At 35.4% G+C, this 20453-nt stretch overlaps 1 protein-coding gene across 1 annotated transcript in view; it reads left to right on the forward strand.

Annotated features, from left to right (window-relative positions):
• The window catches only part of LOC149776502 (uncharacterized), a 46869-nt gene that overhangs the window by 18000 nt on the left and 8416 nt on the right, over positions 1–20453 (forward strand). The window contains exons 3-6 of the mRNA XM_089940935.1: positions 1640–1735; positions 4526–4897; positions 7785–7981; positions 15141–15288. Of these exons, the coding sequence (XP_089797061.1) occupies positions 1640–1735; positions 4526–4897; positions 7785–7981; positions 15141–15288 (813 nt within the window). The remainder of the gene's footprint in view (positions 1–1639; positions 1736–4525; positions 4898–7784; positions 7982–15140; positions 15289–20453) is intronic.

Consider the following 20453-nt stretch of genomic DNA (forward strand, 5'->3'; position numbering starts at 1 on the left):
GTTGAAATGAAACTTGGTTTATGGGCTGTTATCAGTATGTCCGATGAGCTTGATGATGAGTGAGATTCATGCATATTAATGAGGTGATCTGGCATCTGATTGGTTAACCATGTTGTTAATATATGTACTCTGAAGGCTATATTTCTTACCAAATTTTTTTTATCAGATTTAGAATACATGCTTACTGGTACATCATTAAGGATCAAATGAGTTTGATTAGGAGTGGGATCCATGTGTACTTGGGTGATCTTGCATCTGATTGGCTGAGCTTTTTACTCACGATGTGATTTGTGATATGAAATTTGGAATATGTGTTTATATTGATAACATATTTTGTATTCATTAATTAGAGTCACACATTCAAGTTTGGTGATCTTGCTTCTCATTGCTGAGCTTGTAGCTCCACTTGAAATTGATTTCTAATCTGATTTTGATCAAACTCGAAATGTGGGCTTGTATCATCTACGTCTTGGATGGGTTCAGTAATGAAAAAGATGCAGATATTTTATTGAGGTCAACTTGCATCAGATTGCTGAGATAGTTAGTACTCCGGAAGCCACATCTTGGGTTTATTATCAAGACTTTGGATCACTTTTGTCATGTGTAAGGGACTGTGCATATCAATTATGCCTTTATCTTTCAAATTAATTTTTTATTATGATATAGGAAATTAGGTAAATTCAGCATGATATAACGTTTGGGAGATAGTTGACATCATATGTATTATTTCAATACTGCACAAGCCAGTTTAGTGAAATGGTTGACAGTTATGTAAGCCAGCTGGGCGATATCAGGTCCATATCTTTCTTATTGCTGGTTGGTCTTGAAGACAGATTTTAAACATTAATGGCTATATCATAGGCTGAGAAAATGGGAGCTGATAGTGCCTTTATATAGATGCATCACATATGAATGAAAGGGTTTTTGTGGGTTTGCAACAGTATTGCAATTACATACAACTAATCAACCATAAAAAGTTGCTTTCATTTAAGTTGGAGAACCAAAAATAACACAATTTAAACAAATTTAATATTTTTATCAGGTAAAAGTATACAGGTCATTAAAAGAGAATACTCCTGCATATTTATTAATAGTTTGAATGCTTGAGCATATAACTGAATAAGAAACAAAAATTTCCTCTATGTAACCAATTATAATTGATCATCAGTTGGTTCAGTGAAACCATTTATCGATTATGAAATTCTGACCGATTCCCATTATTAGCATTAACTCTTAATTTGTTTGTCATGGCTCAAGTCGGTGTACTTAGTAGCACTTCTCATGGCATGTGCCATTTTTCAGGACGGCAACTCTGTTGAACACCTCTGGGTGCTAAAGCTTGACATGAATGGTTGTGAACCTAAATTTTTATTTGATACATGGGTTCTTGAACAAACGTTCATTCCTATTTTAAACTCCATGTGGGTACCCTGGAAAACTTAGTCCTTCTTTCTTTTGCCATAGATGGACATATCAAAGCTCTTGGAACTTGTATCAATCCTTATAGGTGTCACTTTTACATTGGTAAGGGTGTGGTCACTGGACGGATTAAAGGAGATGAAATGAAGTGCTACAAAATGAGTTTAATGTTGTAGTTTTGCTCCAGTTATCTAGTTTTAGTTTCGCTGTTCTTTTGCAGGTGTAGTTGATGATGATGATGGCATATATGTCTGTGAAAACGAAGACAGCAGATTTACAATACTCAGCTATAAAGAAGTTCGATTCACAGTCGTAAGTAAGTATTGAGAGGCATAGGTCAGTATAAACCTAGATGTAATTTTTTTTTCAAGTTCACCCAGCTGACTTTTTGTCTTGCCTATGTTAATCGGAATCAAGACATAGCAGTCACATTTCTGACTGTGATGTTTATGTCATCAGTTTTGGTTATGGTATTAATTGTAAAATTCCACTGAGGTTTTGGGCATAATTTTTAATTTCATTTTGTTTCCTAAGCCTCCTGATGAATTTCTTCCTTGAGATGAATTTTATGAAGCTAAGGCAATCCATTCTGTAAATGTTATCCACCCATTTGATCTGTGGTCTCAGTTCCAGAACATCTTCATTAAGGTTTTGTTTCAGATGTTTTTAAAATTTGCTTTCATTCCTAAGCCCCTTGTTGGATTTTCTTTATACTCAGGATAAATCATTATAAAACCAAGATGATTTTCATTCTCTCTTATCCTTACCTTGGGGCAGCCATTGTGTTTTCCATGGCTTCCATGATTTTTCTGTGACCTGGAGAAAATATTGCACCATAGAGAGAACATGGAGTATTTGAACATTTTTGTGTTCATGTGCAGGAGAAGAAAGAATATACACAGAATATGGAGATCATTGAGAAAATGATTTTCCATGATCTATTTGTGATTAGGGAGGCAGGGATTGTGGAGTATTTGGGCACTTTTTACATGTTCATGGAGGAAACTTGATGAATATAAGTTCTTCATAACACAGATATTATACTTAGAACATTGAGATCATGATGAGAAAATGTGTGGACACTGAGATCACAAGGAAGTTCCATTGACTACAGGTGGAACAGAGATTATGGAAAACACTTGAAACAAATCCGTTTTGTAAAAATAACAATAAAAATTATTATCAGCTGAAGATATTGAGTTGTTTCTTTTTGCTTACAAAACTTTTAGATGATGTCAGATATTTGAAAGTACCATAGATTTAAGATCAAAACAAATAAGTGAAAATAATGTAAACTTGCAATATCTTTTAATGTGTATAAAGTAAATCTTTGGTATATTTTTATTATGACATCATAGACAAAATACTTAAAAATGCCCACATTTAATTACATATGTTATGAATTCACCTCAGTGGAAGATGACTAGTTGGTCTTTCCTTAAGGTGTAAACTATGATCTGCAGAAATTCCCAGGATCAAAGTTAGCTCCCAGAAGGATCATACTCTTGTTAACAGTGAGGTTGTTCTGTGCATATTACTACCTTTTACAAATGACAAGTACATGATAATATTTGGAAGTTTACATTACAGGGACAGTGTTCATGAGAAAGTAGTTTTTTTGGAAGACATTGGGAGTTTTAAAAAATTTGGTTTTCTTTTTGACAAGTAACTTTGTCAATAACATAATCTCGCCTTGATCATACATTTATGGTAATTTTGATTGAACTAGCTCTTAGCAGGATGAACTGCAGTAAAATTTATTTTTTATATTCATTTTAGTTTTTTTTCTTCAAAGCTGCTAAATTCCAGTTAAATAGCAGTTAATCTAGTAAATGTAAGCTAATTTTCATATATTTGTATCTGCATTTTCCTTTTGTCTCAGTCTGTATTTTTTTTTCAATGGTTTGAGCATCACAGATGATGAATGGGTCCCTTAAAAGTTGGTTATTAGCTCTGTTTCTGGGAACACACTTCTTTCTCCAGTTTAGACTGGGTTAACTAAGGGAAGTAGTACACACTTTGCTGCAGAAGGGCACTGAAAAGGGTGAAAATGACCAGATTCCAGGTTTTTATTCCAGGATTATTTTGGTGTCAGAAAAAGGCAGAAAGGGTCAGCTCATAATCGATCATGCAGAAACAGTTGTTCAGGAAGAATGCTAGAGGATGGAGACTCTGTTTCTGACCAAGAATGCCATAAAGCTCTGTGACTGGGAGGTCTCAATTTTCAGGGCATGTTCATCCATGTTCTCATCTCTCCACCACACATAAAATACCTCTGGTTTTGTCATGATAAGAAAGTACTTCAAGTTGGAGCTTTTCCTTTTGGCTTCACCTCAAACACCAGAGATTGATGGGAGTAGTTGCAGTCCTCTTGAAATCCCATCCTCCATTATTTTGATGACTGACTGAAGCTTGATATCCTCAGTCTGATGAATCTGTTCCTGTTTGTCAGCAGTGACTTGTCTATGTCTTATTCCAGCCTAGAGAAGACGGACTTCATATATATGTGTGGATGAATTTCTTCACCATCCTTGGGAGTGATGGTGTTGCTCGACAGCTCACCTCAGTCCTCCTCTCCTGGGAATTCTAATATCTGCCATGGACTATATTTCCTAAGAGAGACTATACTTGCAGTTCCTTCTAGCAAAATGGCAACAGCCAAATGATGCTCTATCAGCTTGGTGGCTAAATCTGAACAGGTTTTTGATTTGAGTCGCAAGTCACACCCTCAAACCCATCTCGTCTCTGTTCACTATTGCATCAAATTCAGGATTAGGATAAATAACTTGGAAAGGTGGGTAACGTTCCTAGCCTAACAGTCATGTATCAGCCTAATAAGGCATCACTGTTTGCATGCCACATAGACAAATTCATACTGTTAGTACTTAATCTTTCTGATATAGTTGTAAAAGTTTCCCAAGAAAATGCTATGCTGGCTAGTAGGCATGGTTATGTCGGAGAATTGTCAGTTAGCTGTGTTTGCTTACATGATGAGGTTAGTACAGGTTGTTATCTTGGTGACACTTGTCATGTCACAACTTATTCAAAATGTGTTGAAATGTTGCCTCAATTTGTATATATTGTATTGTCTTCCTTAACCTTGCAGATCCTGTAGAAAAAGTAAGAATTGAGCTCGTAACAATCATGACGGGTCATAGGATGTACTCAGAATCCCAAATTACAGCAAACAGTGTGATCTATGAAGTTGAGGATGGAGAATATGAAGTTACCTGTACAGCTGAAGGCAGTAATCCCAGCCCACAAATGACTCTTAAGTTGAATAATAATGTACAAAAAGTTGACGCTAGCCTGGAGAAATCTTTTGTAGGCAACAGGCCATCTTACAAAGGAACATTTCATAGAAAGTTTTCTTTGAGTGCAGAAAGAATTGATATGCAGACAATTGAGTGTTCAGGAGGAATCCCAGGAAAACAGTTCCCTGATAAATATGCAGGGCTTAAACTTAAGGTTTTCTCAGGTATGTTTGTAGACTGTTAATAGGTAGACACTAATGCAAAAGGTCAAAAGGTACAAAAGAAATGGATTCTCTTTTGGAAAGAAATTATTCCATGTAAATTTTAATTAATTATTTTTTTGTTGCCATTTATTTTGTTTTTGGTAACATGTTTTTCCTGGATAAGCTTATTAAAATGACCCTAAATATTCTCTAAGATTGCCCAAGTTGAGTTCTGTAATTTACCTGTGAAATCAAATTGGAACAGAAACACAATGTAGAATGAATACAAATAGACTCCAGGATGAACACAGAATAAATTATTTTCAGGCTTCCACCAAATTACTGTGGTTGAAATTCTTTTGCATCAAATTCTTTTCATTTAAAAATTTGTATTTCATCCATTTTGCATAGCAATCCTGTATCAAAGTATTTAAATTTTCAGCTTTGTTTTATCACTTTGGTTCTATCTGTACAACCTTTATGTAACCAAAATGGAATAATCAGTAACCTTTTGGAAAGAGATTTCTACAGTTTTTATAAAAAATTCTTTATCTTGATATTTATATAACTTCTAATTAGTACTGTATTGTCAATAATTTACCAAGGTGCCATTAATCCCTTTAATACATATATTTATTTGCACAATTATTGCAGTTGCAGTTCTATTTTGTCATACGTTCAGTGTTATCTTTTGCATTTCATTTTCATTAAGCAAACTTTTATTGAGACAAGCTGCCCTTAGTTATCTCTCACTAACACTTAAATGGAGCAAAAATAAAAATGTCTCGGAGTGACAGAGTGCAGTGTGCTGTTCTATAACTCCTATTACCTATATGACTTGTTTGCCAGGAGGCTGACTGTTAAGGTGATGATAATATGGATTGCTTTTGGGCTGGATTGCAAGGTAATTTTGAATCTGTGACCCATGGATTCCAAGTTTGAGGATCTACCAATTGAACTATCCTAATGCTCATACTGGTGGTCAAACCTCTTTAATTAGTGAGATGTATTGTGTAAGCTATACTTTACGGAGTCGCAGTTTTCATTTTGTTTAAGAGCATGGTATATTTAGTGGGCAGAAAAAGTGGACCCACTAGAATACTATGAACAAAATGTCATGCAGTGACCACTGGTAATAGTTTGGAATGATAATTGATAGTAATGTCAGGATTTCAAAATTCGCACATAGGTATGCATTACCCTTTTTAAAGTGGAATATTTGAAATAGAATTACAGGATTCCCAGAACCATGCTCATAAGACGTACATGTATCTTTCAAGAACATACCACTCCAATGACATCATGTTTTGAGTGTCTGTCTTGGATGCGGGAGGTTGCAGTTTCGAACCCCAAAGGAGTCATACCAGAGACTTATAAAAATGGTAGTAACAGCTGCCTCGCTAGGTGCTCAGCATTAATAGGTTAGTGTTAAAACTGGTCAGCCTGGCATCAGGATAATGTGATTGGGTGGGTCATCATTCTACTTGTCTGCAGCATGATGCCCCAGTGTTAGACATCACTATAAACTGTCACACTGCAGACATTGTAGTAATATGACTCTAATTTTTTAAAACTGTTAGAAGTCCCAAATCACACACATACCAAATCAGGGTTTTTTATATCCTAAATATGGTTCATATAAAATGTTGCCGATAGTGAAAATAAGTAATATATAATTTTTGTACATCAATCCTGATCTATTAATTTTGCTCCCCTGTTCTGTTCAAAGGATGCAATCATAAAAGTTATTGGCAGTTTAGATGGAGGTTACAAAAGCAATGAAGATTAAACATCTACACATTGTGGATGACATGGAAATTAAATTTTGATAGAGTGACCATGATGTTCACGTGCCTTAACTCGAAAGAAAAACTTGTCATGATTAATTTGAACAAAATTGTGCATGCAACATGTTGATATTTCCTTCCCTTCATGTTGCATAGTGTGCAGATGTTACTGTAATTAATAAATATCTTGGGTAAAATTAGAAAACAAGTTAATTGGATCTTCCTATATTTTAGCTGCATACAGTCATCTTTACTGGGTACTGTCACTGTCACCTATGTATGCTAAGGGTCAATGTCAATCAGTTATGTATGCTACGGGTCAGTGTCAATCAGTTATGCATGCTAAGGGTCAATCTCAATCAGTTATGTATGCTACGGGTCAGTGTCAGTCAGTTATGTATATTAAGGGTCAGTGTCAATCAGTTATGTATGCTAAGGGTCAGTGTCAATCAGTTATGTATGCTACGGGTCAATGTCAATCAGTTATGTATGCTACGGGTCAGTGTTAATCAGTTATGTATACTAAGGGGCTGTGTCAGTCAGTTATGTATGCTAAGGGCTAATATCAGTCAGTTGTGTATGCTAAGGGTCACTGTCAAATGAAGCAGACTGACAACGCTTGGCTACTGAAGATGATTCTTTGCTAGTGAAGATGAACTGTTTATGTGCATTTCCTAATTGGGCATGCATTGTATATGGGTATAAAGTATATTGGTAAAATTTAATGTTCATTTTTTTATCAGATTAGAATCTTATGTGCAGCAACCAAATCTCCAAGTAAATAGCTTAAAGGCAGATGTTTGAAACCAGTCTTGGTTGTTTGAGGATTAGAAAGCGTACACTACATATACTACATCGGAATAACATTTTTTCAAGAAGGTTGAACTTGGTTACTTATACTGTAAAAAATTATAAGTAAACGAAAGATGACTCTTGTTGGTAAATCACACTAGGAAGTGGTTTACCTGTTACCTTTTGTAGTGTGACCTAAGCCTTTTAAAAAAAAAAGTTCAGGTTCCATGACAACTTTGACAAGTTTTGCATTGACTTTTGCCTCATAAATGCCTGTATATCTTGATCATGTTTTTAGCCTATGTATGTTTTCTTCCTTCAATTTTTAGTGGTTCCTCATGTGGAATGTGAAAATGTATCTGCATTGGTCAGATATCGGCAAACAAAACTGACATGCAGACTCCACAGTATACGTCCCTTGGATTGCAGTCGCATCAACTGGAACGATGGTGATAATAACTTTGTCATTTACCCTGGAAACAAAACCCATGATCCCAGCTATGGTCCTGTTGTAGTGGATTGTGATGTAAGTATGCATAAGGCAGTCTGCCTTGGCATTGTAATCCACACATAAATCGGAGAGTTGCAGACTATTTTCCTTCTTGTAAATTATTTATATTTTGTTTTCAAATAGGACACCTTTGTTGGGCCAATGTTGTACCAACATTGTCTCCAGTGTTGCTCACTGGTCCTCTGTTTGGCATTTCTGATACAATGTTAGTCCAGCATCACAATTTGATGATGATCTGTCAGGCTAGAGTTGGCATAAAATCATTTACCAAGTTGATGATGATCTGTCAGGCTAGAGTTGGCATAAAATCATTTACCAAGTTGATGATGATCTGTCAGGCTAGAGTTGGCATAAAATCATTTACCAAGTTGATGGTGATCTGTCAGGCTGGAGTTGGCATAAAATCATTTACCAAGTTGGGCCAACTTTGAGCTAAGTTGGAATTCATTGGGTCAACTTTGGCCCAATGGAGACCCAATGAGCAAAATGATGTTTGACTATCATTTATGATGTCATGATGTTTTGGACGAATTCCTGTGTGTAATGTTCTAAATATTCTGTCCCTGCTGATATAAGCTTAAAAAGGAACAGTAATTAGGTAAAACAAAAGGAAAATTAATTGCAAAACTTATAAATATCAAATTTCACCAACCCATCCTGACCATACTTTATCAGATGTTCCATCAGGTCTTAGAAAAGCATGCCCCAATTAAAACAAAAAGGGTTAAATACCCAATTACACCCAAGTAGATTACCCCTGAGATCAATGAGGCTAGGCACCTAAGAGCTAATTTTCACAAGAAAAAAGACATAAAAAGCGAAGTGGAGGAATAAAACTAAGCACCTGATAGATAAGGCAAAAGAGATCTACTATAAACAGACTATTAATGAAAGTCAGGGTACCATGACATTGTGGAAGCATCTAAAAGAGCTGAACCCACCCAAGAACAGTTGTTTTCCACCTGGACTTAAGCGAAATGAGGATTTAGTAACATCTGTACAAGACGGTGTGGAAATGTTCAACAGTGTCTTCATAAGAAGCTCCATTAACAGTATTCAGAACCATACAAACAACCCAATTGAACTTGATGCTCTTCTGCCATTTATAAGAACTAAAATTCCTGATGATTATTTTTCTATAGCTGATGTTAGTGAAGCTGATGTTTTTTATATGCTAATTAAGGTGAATATTAATAAATCCTCTGGATTGGATGGTATTGGTCCACGAAGTCTTAACACTTATGCCAAACAGAACTTACCAAATGAATTGATATTTGGCTGAAGAAAATGGATAATGGATATTTGACTGGGATTGTTTTCCTTGACTTCAAGAGAGCCTTTGATTTTGTTGATCATTAAATTCTGCTGCAAATGTTGAACTGTTACAGGTTTGACAGTGCATCTTTAAACTGATTTAGGTCATACCTAAACAAAAGGTCTCGGCAAGTAAGCATTGGCAGTATTAGCTCTAACTCACACTATTCATTCTTTGGTCCCTCAAGGCTCAGTTTTCCACCTCTCCTCTTCCTTATCAATATCAATGATCTTCCATCAAATAAGGAATCCACAAATACAGATTTGGTTGCAGATGATGCAACTTTCTATACATCTAGTTCTGGGGCCCCGAGTGATCTAAAGCGCTCTCCGTTACTGATCACTGCCATTTCACCCCTGTCTGCGTGGTTTCGAGTCTTGGATTCGGCTAATGTGGGTATGTGAAAAGCTTGCCAGTAGCTTCTCGTGGGTCGGTGATTCTTTCTGGGCTTTTCCCAGGTTCTTCCTCCACCATTAATACTGGCCGCCATGTATAGCCTGTCATGTGCTGAAAAATGGCGTTAAACCCTACAAGAACAACAACATCTAGTTCTGATATTGAAGTTATCCAAATGAGATTAAACTCAGACCATATGAGAGTCCAGAACTGGGCACAACAAAATAGGATGGCAACTAATGAAGGTAAAACAAAATGTATTATTTTGGGGACATTACAAAAGCAACACAAGTCAGGGAATCCAGAAGATCTCATGCAATAAATAATCATGTGTTAGTAGATGTCAAACGTAAAAATCTTGTAGGTGTTTCCGTAGATAATAATTTATTATGGAATGACCCTATTAATTAGCTTAATAAAACAGTCATCCAAAATTGCCCAACTAAGCAGAGTCATATATTTTTCCATCAACAGACTATTGTTCAAATGTATGGGGAAACTGTGCTAAATCTGAGCTTGACAGGATTTATAAACTTCAGAAATGAGCAGCACACATAATTTTAGATTCAACTATTGATCGTCCCTGAAAAGCATTGTTTACAGAACTTGAATAGTTCACAATTTATGACAGGATAGATTTTCACAAGGCAGTTCTTTTATATTAATGTCTATATTGAACTGCACCAGAGTATCTTCAGGACTTATTCAGGTCTTTTTCAACACATTACCAGTTGAGATCAATATCACATGGAAACCATGCACCGAAAACAAGAACAGAGCAATTTAAAAATAGCTTCCAATACTCTTGTTACAGTTTTGTGGAACAAGCTTCCACTACAATATTAGAGTATTTAAGAAGAGATATCATGGGCATGTATGTGTTTCTGATAGATAATGGAATTTAGTATTTTAATACTAAACATGTTAAAATAAACAGTAATTATTGCTATCTTCATATAATGTGGATTGTTACATTCTTCTTAGAGGGCCTCGAGGGAGAATAGTCCTTGACTAATGAGTCACCCTCTATAAATAAAGCATTATTATTATTATTATTACTCAAATAAACTATACTATGTGGTTTCAAAAGCATTTCATAATTTATGCCTGAATATGATTCTAAAGTGTATTTAAATATAAAAATATCAAATTCATGAAATAAATTGCCTGCGTGATACAATTCGAAAAATATACCAGTATGTATAAATTAAATTTTGAAAAGAGAAAAGAAACCAATGCTGAACCATTCAAAGAAATTGTCTTCTTCTCATAAAGGTTCCACAGGTTTTATTTGAAGGGGAATCATGCTTCATTTTGTGGGTAGAAAATATTAAACTTGGGAAAATGACCCAAGTATGGTTCAGTACATATTCTAATATTGGCAATAAAACCACTGAACAACATTGGCATGATGAGTGTTCCATTGTGAGCTACTGGCATTAAAACCACTGAACAACGTTGGCATGATGAGTGTTCCATTGTGAGCTATTGGCAATAAAACCACTGAACAACATTGGCATGATGAGTGTTCCATTGTGAGCTATTGGCATTAAAACTACTGAACAACATTGGTGTGATGAGTGTTCCATTGTGAGCTATTGGCATTAAAACCACTGAACAACAATCCACTGAACAACATTGGCATGATGAGTGTTCCATTGTGAGCTATTGGCATTAAAACCACTGAACAACAATCCACTGAACAACAATGGCATGATGAGTGTTCCATTGTGAGCTATTGGCAATAAAACCACTGAACAACATTGGCATGATGAGTGTTCCATTGTGAGCTATTGGCATTAAAACCACTGAACAACATTGGCATGACGAGTGTTCCATTGTGAGCTATTAGCATTAAAACCACTGAACAACATTGGCGTGATGAGTGTTCCATTGATAGCTTTGAAGAATGGTGTGACAGTGACCCAGGGTCATATACCGAATGCAGATCATGTGATTATCTGCCAACATTGGCCCTACATAAGTGTGTTATTTAGGTAGAACCTCAACAAATATTTGCTGCACATGATATGTAAACTTTAAATTTAAAGATATTCTTTAAGTACCTGTTGCAGATTTTTTGCAAATACATGAAACAAATATTTGGCAGAGATAGTGCAGTCACATTGAACCCTTTGTTAACCGTTTTCTACAGAACACAAATGCATTTAATTTTAAAACATTATGTAAGAGCTCCGTTGAGCACATTTTGCAAGTGAACAGTTTGGGTTAAATAAAATATCCCCATACATGGCCTGGACAGGCAATCATGTCCTCAAGTACAGGTCATCTGCTCCATAGTATTTATACATGTTATGAACTGAACAGGCAATCATGCCCTCGTGTACAGGTCATGAACTACGTAGTATGAATGCATGTAATGAACTGAATAGGCAATCATGCCCTCGTGTACAGGTCATGAACTACATAGTATGTATACATGTAATGAACTAGACAGACAATCATGCCCTTGAGTACAGGTCATCTGCTCCATAGTATGTATACATGTTATGAACTGGACAGGAAATCATGCCCTCGAGTACAGGTCATGAGCTACATAGTATGTATACATGTAATGAACTAGACAGGCAATCATGCCCTTGAGTACAGGTCATCTGCTTCATAGTATGTATACATGTATCAGACTGCACAGGCAATCATGTCGTGAGTACAGGTCATGAGCTACATAGTATATATACATGTAAATGGTTCTCAGACAGTTCTCTCTTGAAAAATTTGTTTATAGACTTCCATTTACTCAACAATTTGTAAATGAGTCTAACACTTCTGTCATATTAGCTCAAATTGTTCTTTGTTTCAAGTTTATCAGCTTTTTCTATTTTCAGTTTTTCAAAATCCACTTGGCCATTTTTAACCAAACATGGTGTAAACCATTCTGGTATGAAGAGCTTTCATGTTTTTATGAATGATGCTGATCCTGTGTCAAAAATTTGAAACAGTGGAAAAAACTTATGTGTAAACTATAACACTGCTCAATTTAATTTGAATGAATGCATCCAGGGAAGAAGGGGTTGTTAGTTTCTACAAGTGATGTTACTCTGCTGTTAACAAAAATTATGAACCCATTTAACAGAATTTAAGCAACTTTGACAGCATCCTAACTCATACTCCACCTGCTGTACTAGCCGCCATGTATAGCCTATCATGCAGTGAAAAATGGTGTCCCCCTCCCAACTAAAGCGAGCCTGAAAATTATGTTAAGAACTTGTTAACAAAAAGCCACTAATTAGAATTTAAGAAACACTGACGGGCAGCATTCTGGTATAAAGACCTTGAACAAATAATGACAGGCAGCATTCTGGTATAAAGACCTTGGACAAATAATGACAGGCAACATTCTGGTATAAAGACCTTGGACAAATAATGACGGGCAGCATTCTGGTATAAAGACCTTGGACAGGTAATGACAGGCAGCATTCTGGTATAAAGACCTTGGACAGGTAATGACAGGCAGCATTCTGGTATAAAGACCTTGGACAAATAATGACAGGCAGCATTCTGGTATAAAGACCTTGGACAAATAATGACAGGCAGCATTCTGGTATAAAGACCTTGGACAGATAATGACAGGCAGCATTCTGGTATAAAGACCTTGGACAAATAATGACAGGCAGCATTCTGGTACAAAGACCTTGGACAAATAATGACAGGCAGCATTCTGGTACAAAGACCTTGGACAGATAATGACAGGCAGCATCCTGGTATAAAGACCTTGGACAGATAATGACAGGCGGCATTCTGGTATAAAGATCTTGGACAGATAATGACAGGCAGCATTCTGGTATAAAGACCTTGGACAGATAATGACAGGCAGCATTCTGGTATAAAGACCTTGGACAAATAATGACATTCCATTAAACAAGAATAATATGCAAAAGAAGAGAAACCTTGAATAAATTATGTCATGCAGTCTGCAGCACTAGAGAAACATTCAACAGAAATACATTGCAATGCAGTTTTGCTTATAATGCGATGGCAGCATGTCTCCCATTTTTTAATTTAAGGTGACCTCTCTTTTCAACATACTAAATACATGTTCTTGGAAATGCCAATTATTTGTATCCCTAGCAGATTTTTAATCCTAGCATTGTGTTTAATGTTGCCTTAACTTTGAAAAAAATTTAAAACATTGCAGTGTTATATTTGCTAATGAGTATATTTTATGTCTGATGAAACCAAGAAAACAGAACAAATGATATATGATCAAGAGGTTAGTCAAAACTGATGACACTGAAATTCCAGTACACATTTTCTTTGGGGAAGATTTTTGAAAAATTTGATAGCACGATCTTGCATAAATCGTGATGTTATTCTTTGTACCATGATCATCATGTTATAATGTGTTTTACTTTATCCTGATGTCCTATTTTCCTTGTCCAACTGCTCTACTTGCATTAGACATATGGTAGATGTCAACAAGATGAGTAGTCTTGGGGCCACCTGTTTATTGGAAATATTAATTATAACCACTGCTATTAACCAGTACTATTAATTATAACCGCTACTGTTAGTTATAACCACTACTTGGCATCACCACATTAGAAACAGCGTGTAGAAAATCAAGTCTTTTAATTGAAATAAAACAAAAACTGTGATAACTTTAATTTTTTTCCCTCATGTAACAGTAAAAATGTTTTGTTTAAACATGTCTGCCTTGATAGAATCTGTCATCAGCTTTGGCATGCTGAATAATAATTGTAAACTCCATTGGTAATGTAAATGAATATTGTCTCTAAAATCTCTTGTCATGGTGTGAATCATAATCGTGGGTGTAGTGGCGAGTGTATGTGTGGGTGAATGAGAGAGAGAGAGAATACAACATGCAGAAAATGCCATGGTTTTTAGTGTTTGCCTCAGATGTGGGAGGTCATGGGTTCTATCCCTGGCTGAGTCATTCCCAAGACTTGTAAAAATGCTACCTACATCTTCCTTACTTGGCACTCAGCATTAAGAGGTTAGTGTTAGGACTGATCGGCATGGTGTCAGGATAATACGACTGGGTAGGTCATCATGCTACATGTCTGTGGTATAATGCACCAGTGCTAGACACCACTATAAACTGTCACACTGCAGACATCATAGCGATATGACATCACAATTTCAAATCACACACACATACCCATGCCATGGTTTCCATTCACCTTAAAAGGAGGGCAAGCATGGCAAAGTCTAGATTACAATTAAGCACCCCACCCACTGAATTTGATCAGGGTGGGAATTTTACTATTTAAATGTCTTGTTTAAAAGTGCTTAATAATCCGTCAAGTAATTTTTGTTTATTTTTTGAAGTAATGTTATTTACAACTTGATCTTCAAGTTTGTATATTCATTACAAAATGAAAGACATACGTGGTGTAATAATGTAAGATAATTAATACAGCTGGTTTAGTCTCCTTGATTTCTTTGTTTTAGAGGTTATATTTATTTTTTTCTCAATTGCAGTCTGTTACTCATGAGAATAAATCAGCAACAGTCACAACCTCCTTGACGTTTGATTTGGTTCAGGATGCCCACTTCGATACAGTCTTTTATGTTGAGTATTCCTATGGTAAACAAGAACACAGGTATCCGGTGAAGCTCAATATGAAAGGTGATTATTATTATTATAACAGTTATTTTATGCACAGTGTTGCACTTTGTTGAGCTGTCAGGAGGAAATTTTATTTAAAGACATCGGGATTTACAAATTCAGGGGGACATCATTGGTAGCTTGGGGTGAGAGAATGTTCCCTGCACTTGCTCAAAGAGCAACTAACCTATTCTCTCTCTCTTCTCTCTCTCTCTGCTTTTTGCTTTGTTACAAGTCAGCCCCTCCCACTTTATGACTGCATGACTATATTTTACTGTAACCTGCTTGTAAGTTGAATTGAAAAATTGTAAGATTCACTAAACCTAGCTTCAGAAATTGTACAAAAACAGGTGTTTATATATATGGGAAAGTATGTATATATTTCATAAGAAGAAAATTTTACAAATTCCACTGGATTTTAAAGAGAAGAATGATGATGTCTGGTTGATCCTTAACAAAAGTTGTGTTAAACTAATGCAAACTTAGATCCAAACAGGTATGACAGACATCTAGAAAATCTTGTCAATACTTGACCACTAAATGGAAAGTCGGATCAATAGAGGGTTTTCACCAGAAGTCTTTTTATTATGTCTGGATGGGCCTAAATGAAAATAATTCTAATCTGAAATCCAGTATGGCGCTTGGTGACCATCTTGAACAACTTTTTATTGTTACTCATTCTGAATTGATTGTCATAGTAATGAGGCTTTTACCTAAAGACTTGAGATGTACAGTTGGACATAAATGAAAATTTTGACAATCTAAGATCCACTATGGGTACTACAACATCTAATTTAAAAATGTTGTAATCGCAAAAAAATACCGGGGGCCCAGAGTGGCTTATTGGTCTAAATTGCTCTCTGTTACAGATCACTGCTATCTCACCTCTGTCTACATGCGTTCGAGTCTCGGATTCAGCCAATGTGGGTATGTGAGAAAGCTTGGCAATAGCTTCTCGTGGATTGGTTGTTCTTTCTGGAGTTTTCCCGGGTTCTTCCTCCACCGTTAATAGTGGCAGCCATGTATAGCCTATCATGTCCTGAAAAATGGCGTTAAACCCTACAACAACAACAACAACAGTAAAATAATACCCAAGATGGTTTCAGCATTTAGCAGTATAAAAAAAAAATGCTCTTATCTTGAATTCTGGAAATTCTATTTGGTCAGTAGAGCATCAGCCTCTTCAGGGGACTCTTGTTATTATGATCTATACTAATGCATATATTTATGAGGTGTCTTGCATTTGTCATGGAGAATTCTTTTATAACTCTAGAGACAGTATTTTTGATAAGATTTTCATTAAACATATTCATCCAGTGCCATTGATATCAGGTTTGAATACAGTTATGAGTGCATATTATTTTATACGACTTTGCTTCAGATTTGTTGACATTGTCAGTGTGCCTCAGACTGTTGGTCCAAGTGTGTCTTTAGACTATTAGTCAAACATCCATTAGATTATTGGTCCAAGTGTTCCTTTAGATTAGTGGTGTAAGTGTTCTTTACAACTAATTGGTCCAAGTGTTCCTTTAGATTAGTGGTGTAAGTGTTCTTTACAACTAATTGGTCCAAGTGTTCCTTTAGATTAGTGGTGTAAGTGTTCTTTAAAACTAATTGGTCCAAGTGTTCCTTTAGATTAGTGGTGTAAGTGTTCTTTAAAACTAATTGGTCCAAGTGTTCCTTTAGATTAGTGGTGTAAGTGTTCTTTAAAACTAATTGGTCCAAGTGTTCCTTTAGATTAGTGGTGTAAGTGTTCTTTAAAACTAATAGTCAAAATGTGACTTTATTGGTTCAAGCATGCCTTTAGACTGTTGGTCCAAGTGTGCCTTTTGCTATTCACAATTCTGCAGTAGTTGTCAGTATTTTTAATGTTTTTGTCCATTTTCTGTCAATGAAACCATCATCATCCATACCTTCATTTCTGGAGCAAATCAGTCAACTTGTTTAAGATATTTCAGGTCTGTTGCGTATATTAGACTACTGCTCCTTGTGTTGTTCATATTAATTCAGATTCAGTATGTTTACATTCCATTTGATATATTCATCCATTATTCATATTTTTTCATTCCAGATTGATTCAACAATATCTCTGAAACTTGGTAGACATGTTAAACTAGTAGTGTAAATGTGACTTTTGATAGTAATATTTCTTGTTTTGAATATTTATTTTCTCATCCTTTTATGCATCAGTCCATCCGTCAATCTCCTGAGTGTAATTCCTGCACCTTTCCAGATATCTTTTTTTAAAACTTGCTACATGTATTAGATTGGTTCTCCAGGTGTACCTTTTTTAAATTTTATATTTGTATTCAAGTGGTTATCCAGGTGTGCCTTTTTAAACTTGATACATTATTAGACTGTCCAGGTGTGCCTTTTTCAACTTGCTACATGTACTAAATTGGTTGTCAAGGTACAGTGATACTTGATTAAGTGATATTTATGTAGGAAATTTGCTAGTATAATTAGAATGGACATTGTGACCAGGTGGCCACTGAACTCAGGTGACATTTAGGAGAAGTTTGATGGTATATGTATATAATCGTTTCGTAGCAGACAAATTTTGTGGCAGACTGAGGGTATATAAATGACACCATTTTCTTTTGTTTCTTGTTATTATTTATATCATGTTTTTCTTTGCTCATTAGTCCAGGGGGAGGTGGGTGGTAGTTTGTAAATATAATAGAAAGAAGGTGCTGGTCCTATAGTCAGATGTTGCCAGATGTGAGTGTGCTAATTGCTCACAATTGCTATAATTCATGCTTTTTGAAAGCAGTGATGTGCATGAACTCCAGCAAATTAGTTAAAAGTGGCATGTATAAAAATGTACTCTGTGCTGTCTATAAATCTTAATTAACTATTAATCAGTAAAGTGGTTGGTGCCATTTAAGTTGTGCTGTCAGTAGAGGTCTTGTAGTGCTTGCTAGAATACAAGTTGTGCACTCAGTAGTACACGTTGTGTACTCAGTAGAGGTTTCAGTGTTTGTGATGATACAAGTTGTGCAGTCCGTAGAGGTCTTGTATAGCTTGCATTGATACAGTGCAACCCCACCATAACATGCCTCTTGATAAAGCAAATTCGGATATAACGCAGTCGTAGCGCGGCACATGAAATTTTGTATATTCATTCACACATGAAAAAATATTTTTTGTTAAAAGTACATGAAATAATGTATAAATATTTATTATCATTTTGGGTAAGAGATTGCATATGAATTCAAATATAATATGATCGTGGCATGGTTCCTGAAATGTTAAATACATGTACGTGTATTTTTCTTGTACCAGATTTTTTTTTTTTTAAGAATGAGAAATATAACGTAAAGTGTTTATTATCATTTTGGGGAAGAGTTTGCATATGAATTTTAATATAATGCGATCGTGGCATAGCTTCTGAAATTTAAAAATGTCACCAGGTTCTTGAAGTGTTTCGCCAAAATAAACATCACAAATATTGCTTATTACTGATCCATGAGTAAAGCCAATAAGTCGTCTTTGTGATTGTCTTCAATTAATTCTGTATACAATCGTTGCTCAAACAATAGCCAACATGTGTTTCTTCTTTAACTGCATACACAGCCAAGTGGTTGATAAAAGATTCTCACAATTTAATAAACATCCAAAAACAAAAGCTGCCAACATGTTTGCTGGGCTTGGCGGTGTTATTAGACACAGCCATTTGACCAGCAAATAATGTCCACTTCATTAGCTGGAAATTGAAAGGGTATGAAATTGCACATGCATTCAGCTTAAATTTTTTTTATAAAAGTGTCTCGTGACCATTGCAGGCCTACTGCACTTAGTTCTCTGGTTTTACATGCGTATGGTGTTTGCTTATGAACTCGTTAAAAATTTCCTATTTTTTAAAAAGCATTTTACTGTTATGGAAAGCAAAGATCACAAATGCAAGTCGTTCTCTGCACTTTGCACAATGATTAGTATAGTAGTTTTCACACATTTCTTTTGATGTTCACAAAATCTGAAGTAAACGTTATATGCACGCTGAAAGCATGTGTTGATTGTTAATTATTCTTGCTGTAGTCATTCAAATGAATAGGCATAAAAGTGTTAATTATTGGAAATTTACAATGGTTAAATGTACACGGAAATGCATGTGAGAAAATTTTAGCAGTATGAATTTTGTACAGATGCTGTTCATAGACCCTGGAACATAATGTACTGTACATGTGCTTCATCATTTTTAACCTAATTTTGCTGTTAATTTTTCCCATTGAAGTCAGACACATTATGATTTGTCACAAAATTATTGAATAGTTTAAATTTGTATGAAATTTTTGAAATGGAAATACATGTATTATGGATTAATTGCAAGCCTAAATGGTACGATATCAGACGGCAAGTAAATGGTGTTAATACTCTGTTCATGCTATATATTAGACGTTGAATTCAGACACAATGATCTGGGACAAAATTATTGATTATTGTAAATCTGTGTGCAATTTTCAATGGAATTACATGCATTAATGGATTAACTGCATGCCACGATGGCACTAATTATTTATAACCAAAATCAAACTTTACAAACGATGATATTTCAACAGCAATGTTAGATGCTGAGTTAGATGTACCAAAGTGTGCAGAAAAGTTTCGGAATTCTTGGTTGTCAGATTAAAGATGGTTAGAACACAACTCTGATACTTTAGGTATGTTATGTGGTGTTTGCAAAGGTTGTCCAAAAGCTAACTCTTTTGCATTGGAAATTGGATGTGTGAAGTTTTGGATGTCATCCCTTACACAACACACAAAGTCACATGATGATATCCAGGCATTAAAGGCTAATGTTCTCAAGTCCTACTTTCGAAGCAGCTGCCTCCAGTGTTTTAAAGAAAAGGGGAAAAATACAGTTAAGCTGTATGTGCAATGAAGATACCTTATTTTACTGCCATTGAAAATGTTTCGTTGGATGCTTAAAACATGACATAAAGTAAAATTCCTCAAAAAATTAAGTCCATTAACCAGACTAACTTTACAGCAGCACCCCAGATGCTTTAAACTGCACCTATTTGCTCATGCAAAGTAACTGCATGATTAAAATGTTGATTATATAATTTTTTTTAAATGGCATTAAGAAAGCGATGCATGTTTAAGACAAAAGTTAAAATAAACTTCTAAAAAAGTGTTAATAATCAACACAGAAGAATCAAAAGGAGTATTCAGATTCTTGTGAA

This window comes from Sinohyriopsis cumingii, chromosome 18 (assembly GCF_028554795.1).
Source record: "Sinohyriopsis cumingii isolate HCF-2022 chromosome 18, ASM2855479v2, whole genome shotgun sequence".
In the NCBI taxonomy this organism is placed as follows: Eukaryota; Metazoa; Mollusca; class Bivalvia; order Unionida; family Unionidae; genus Sinohyriopsis; species Sinohyriopsis cumingii.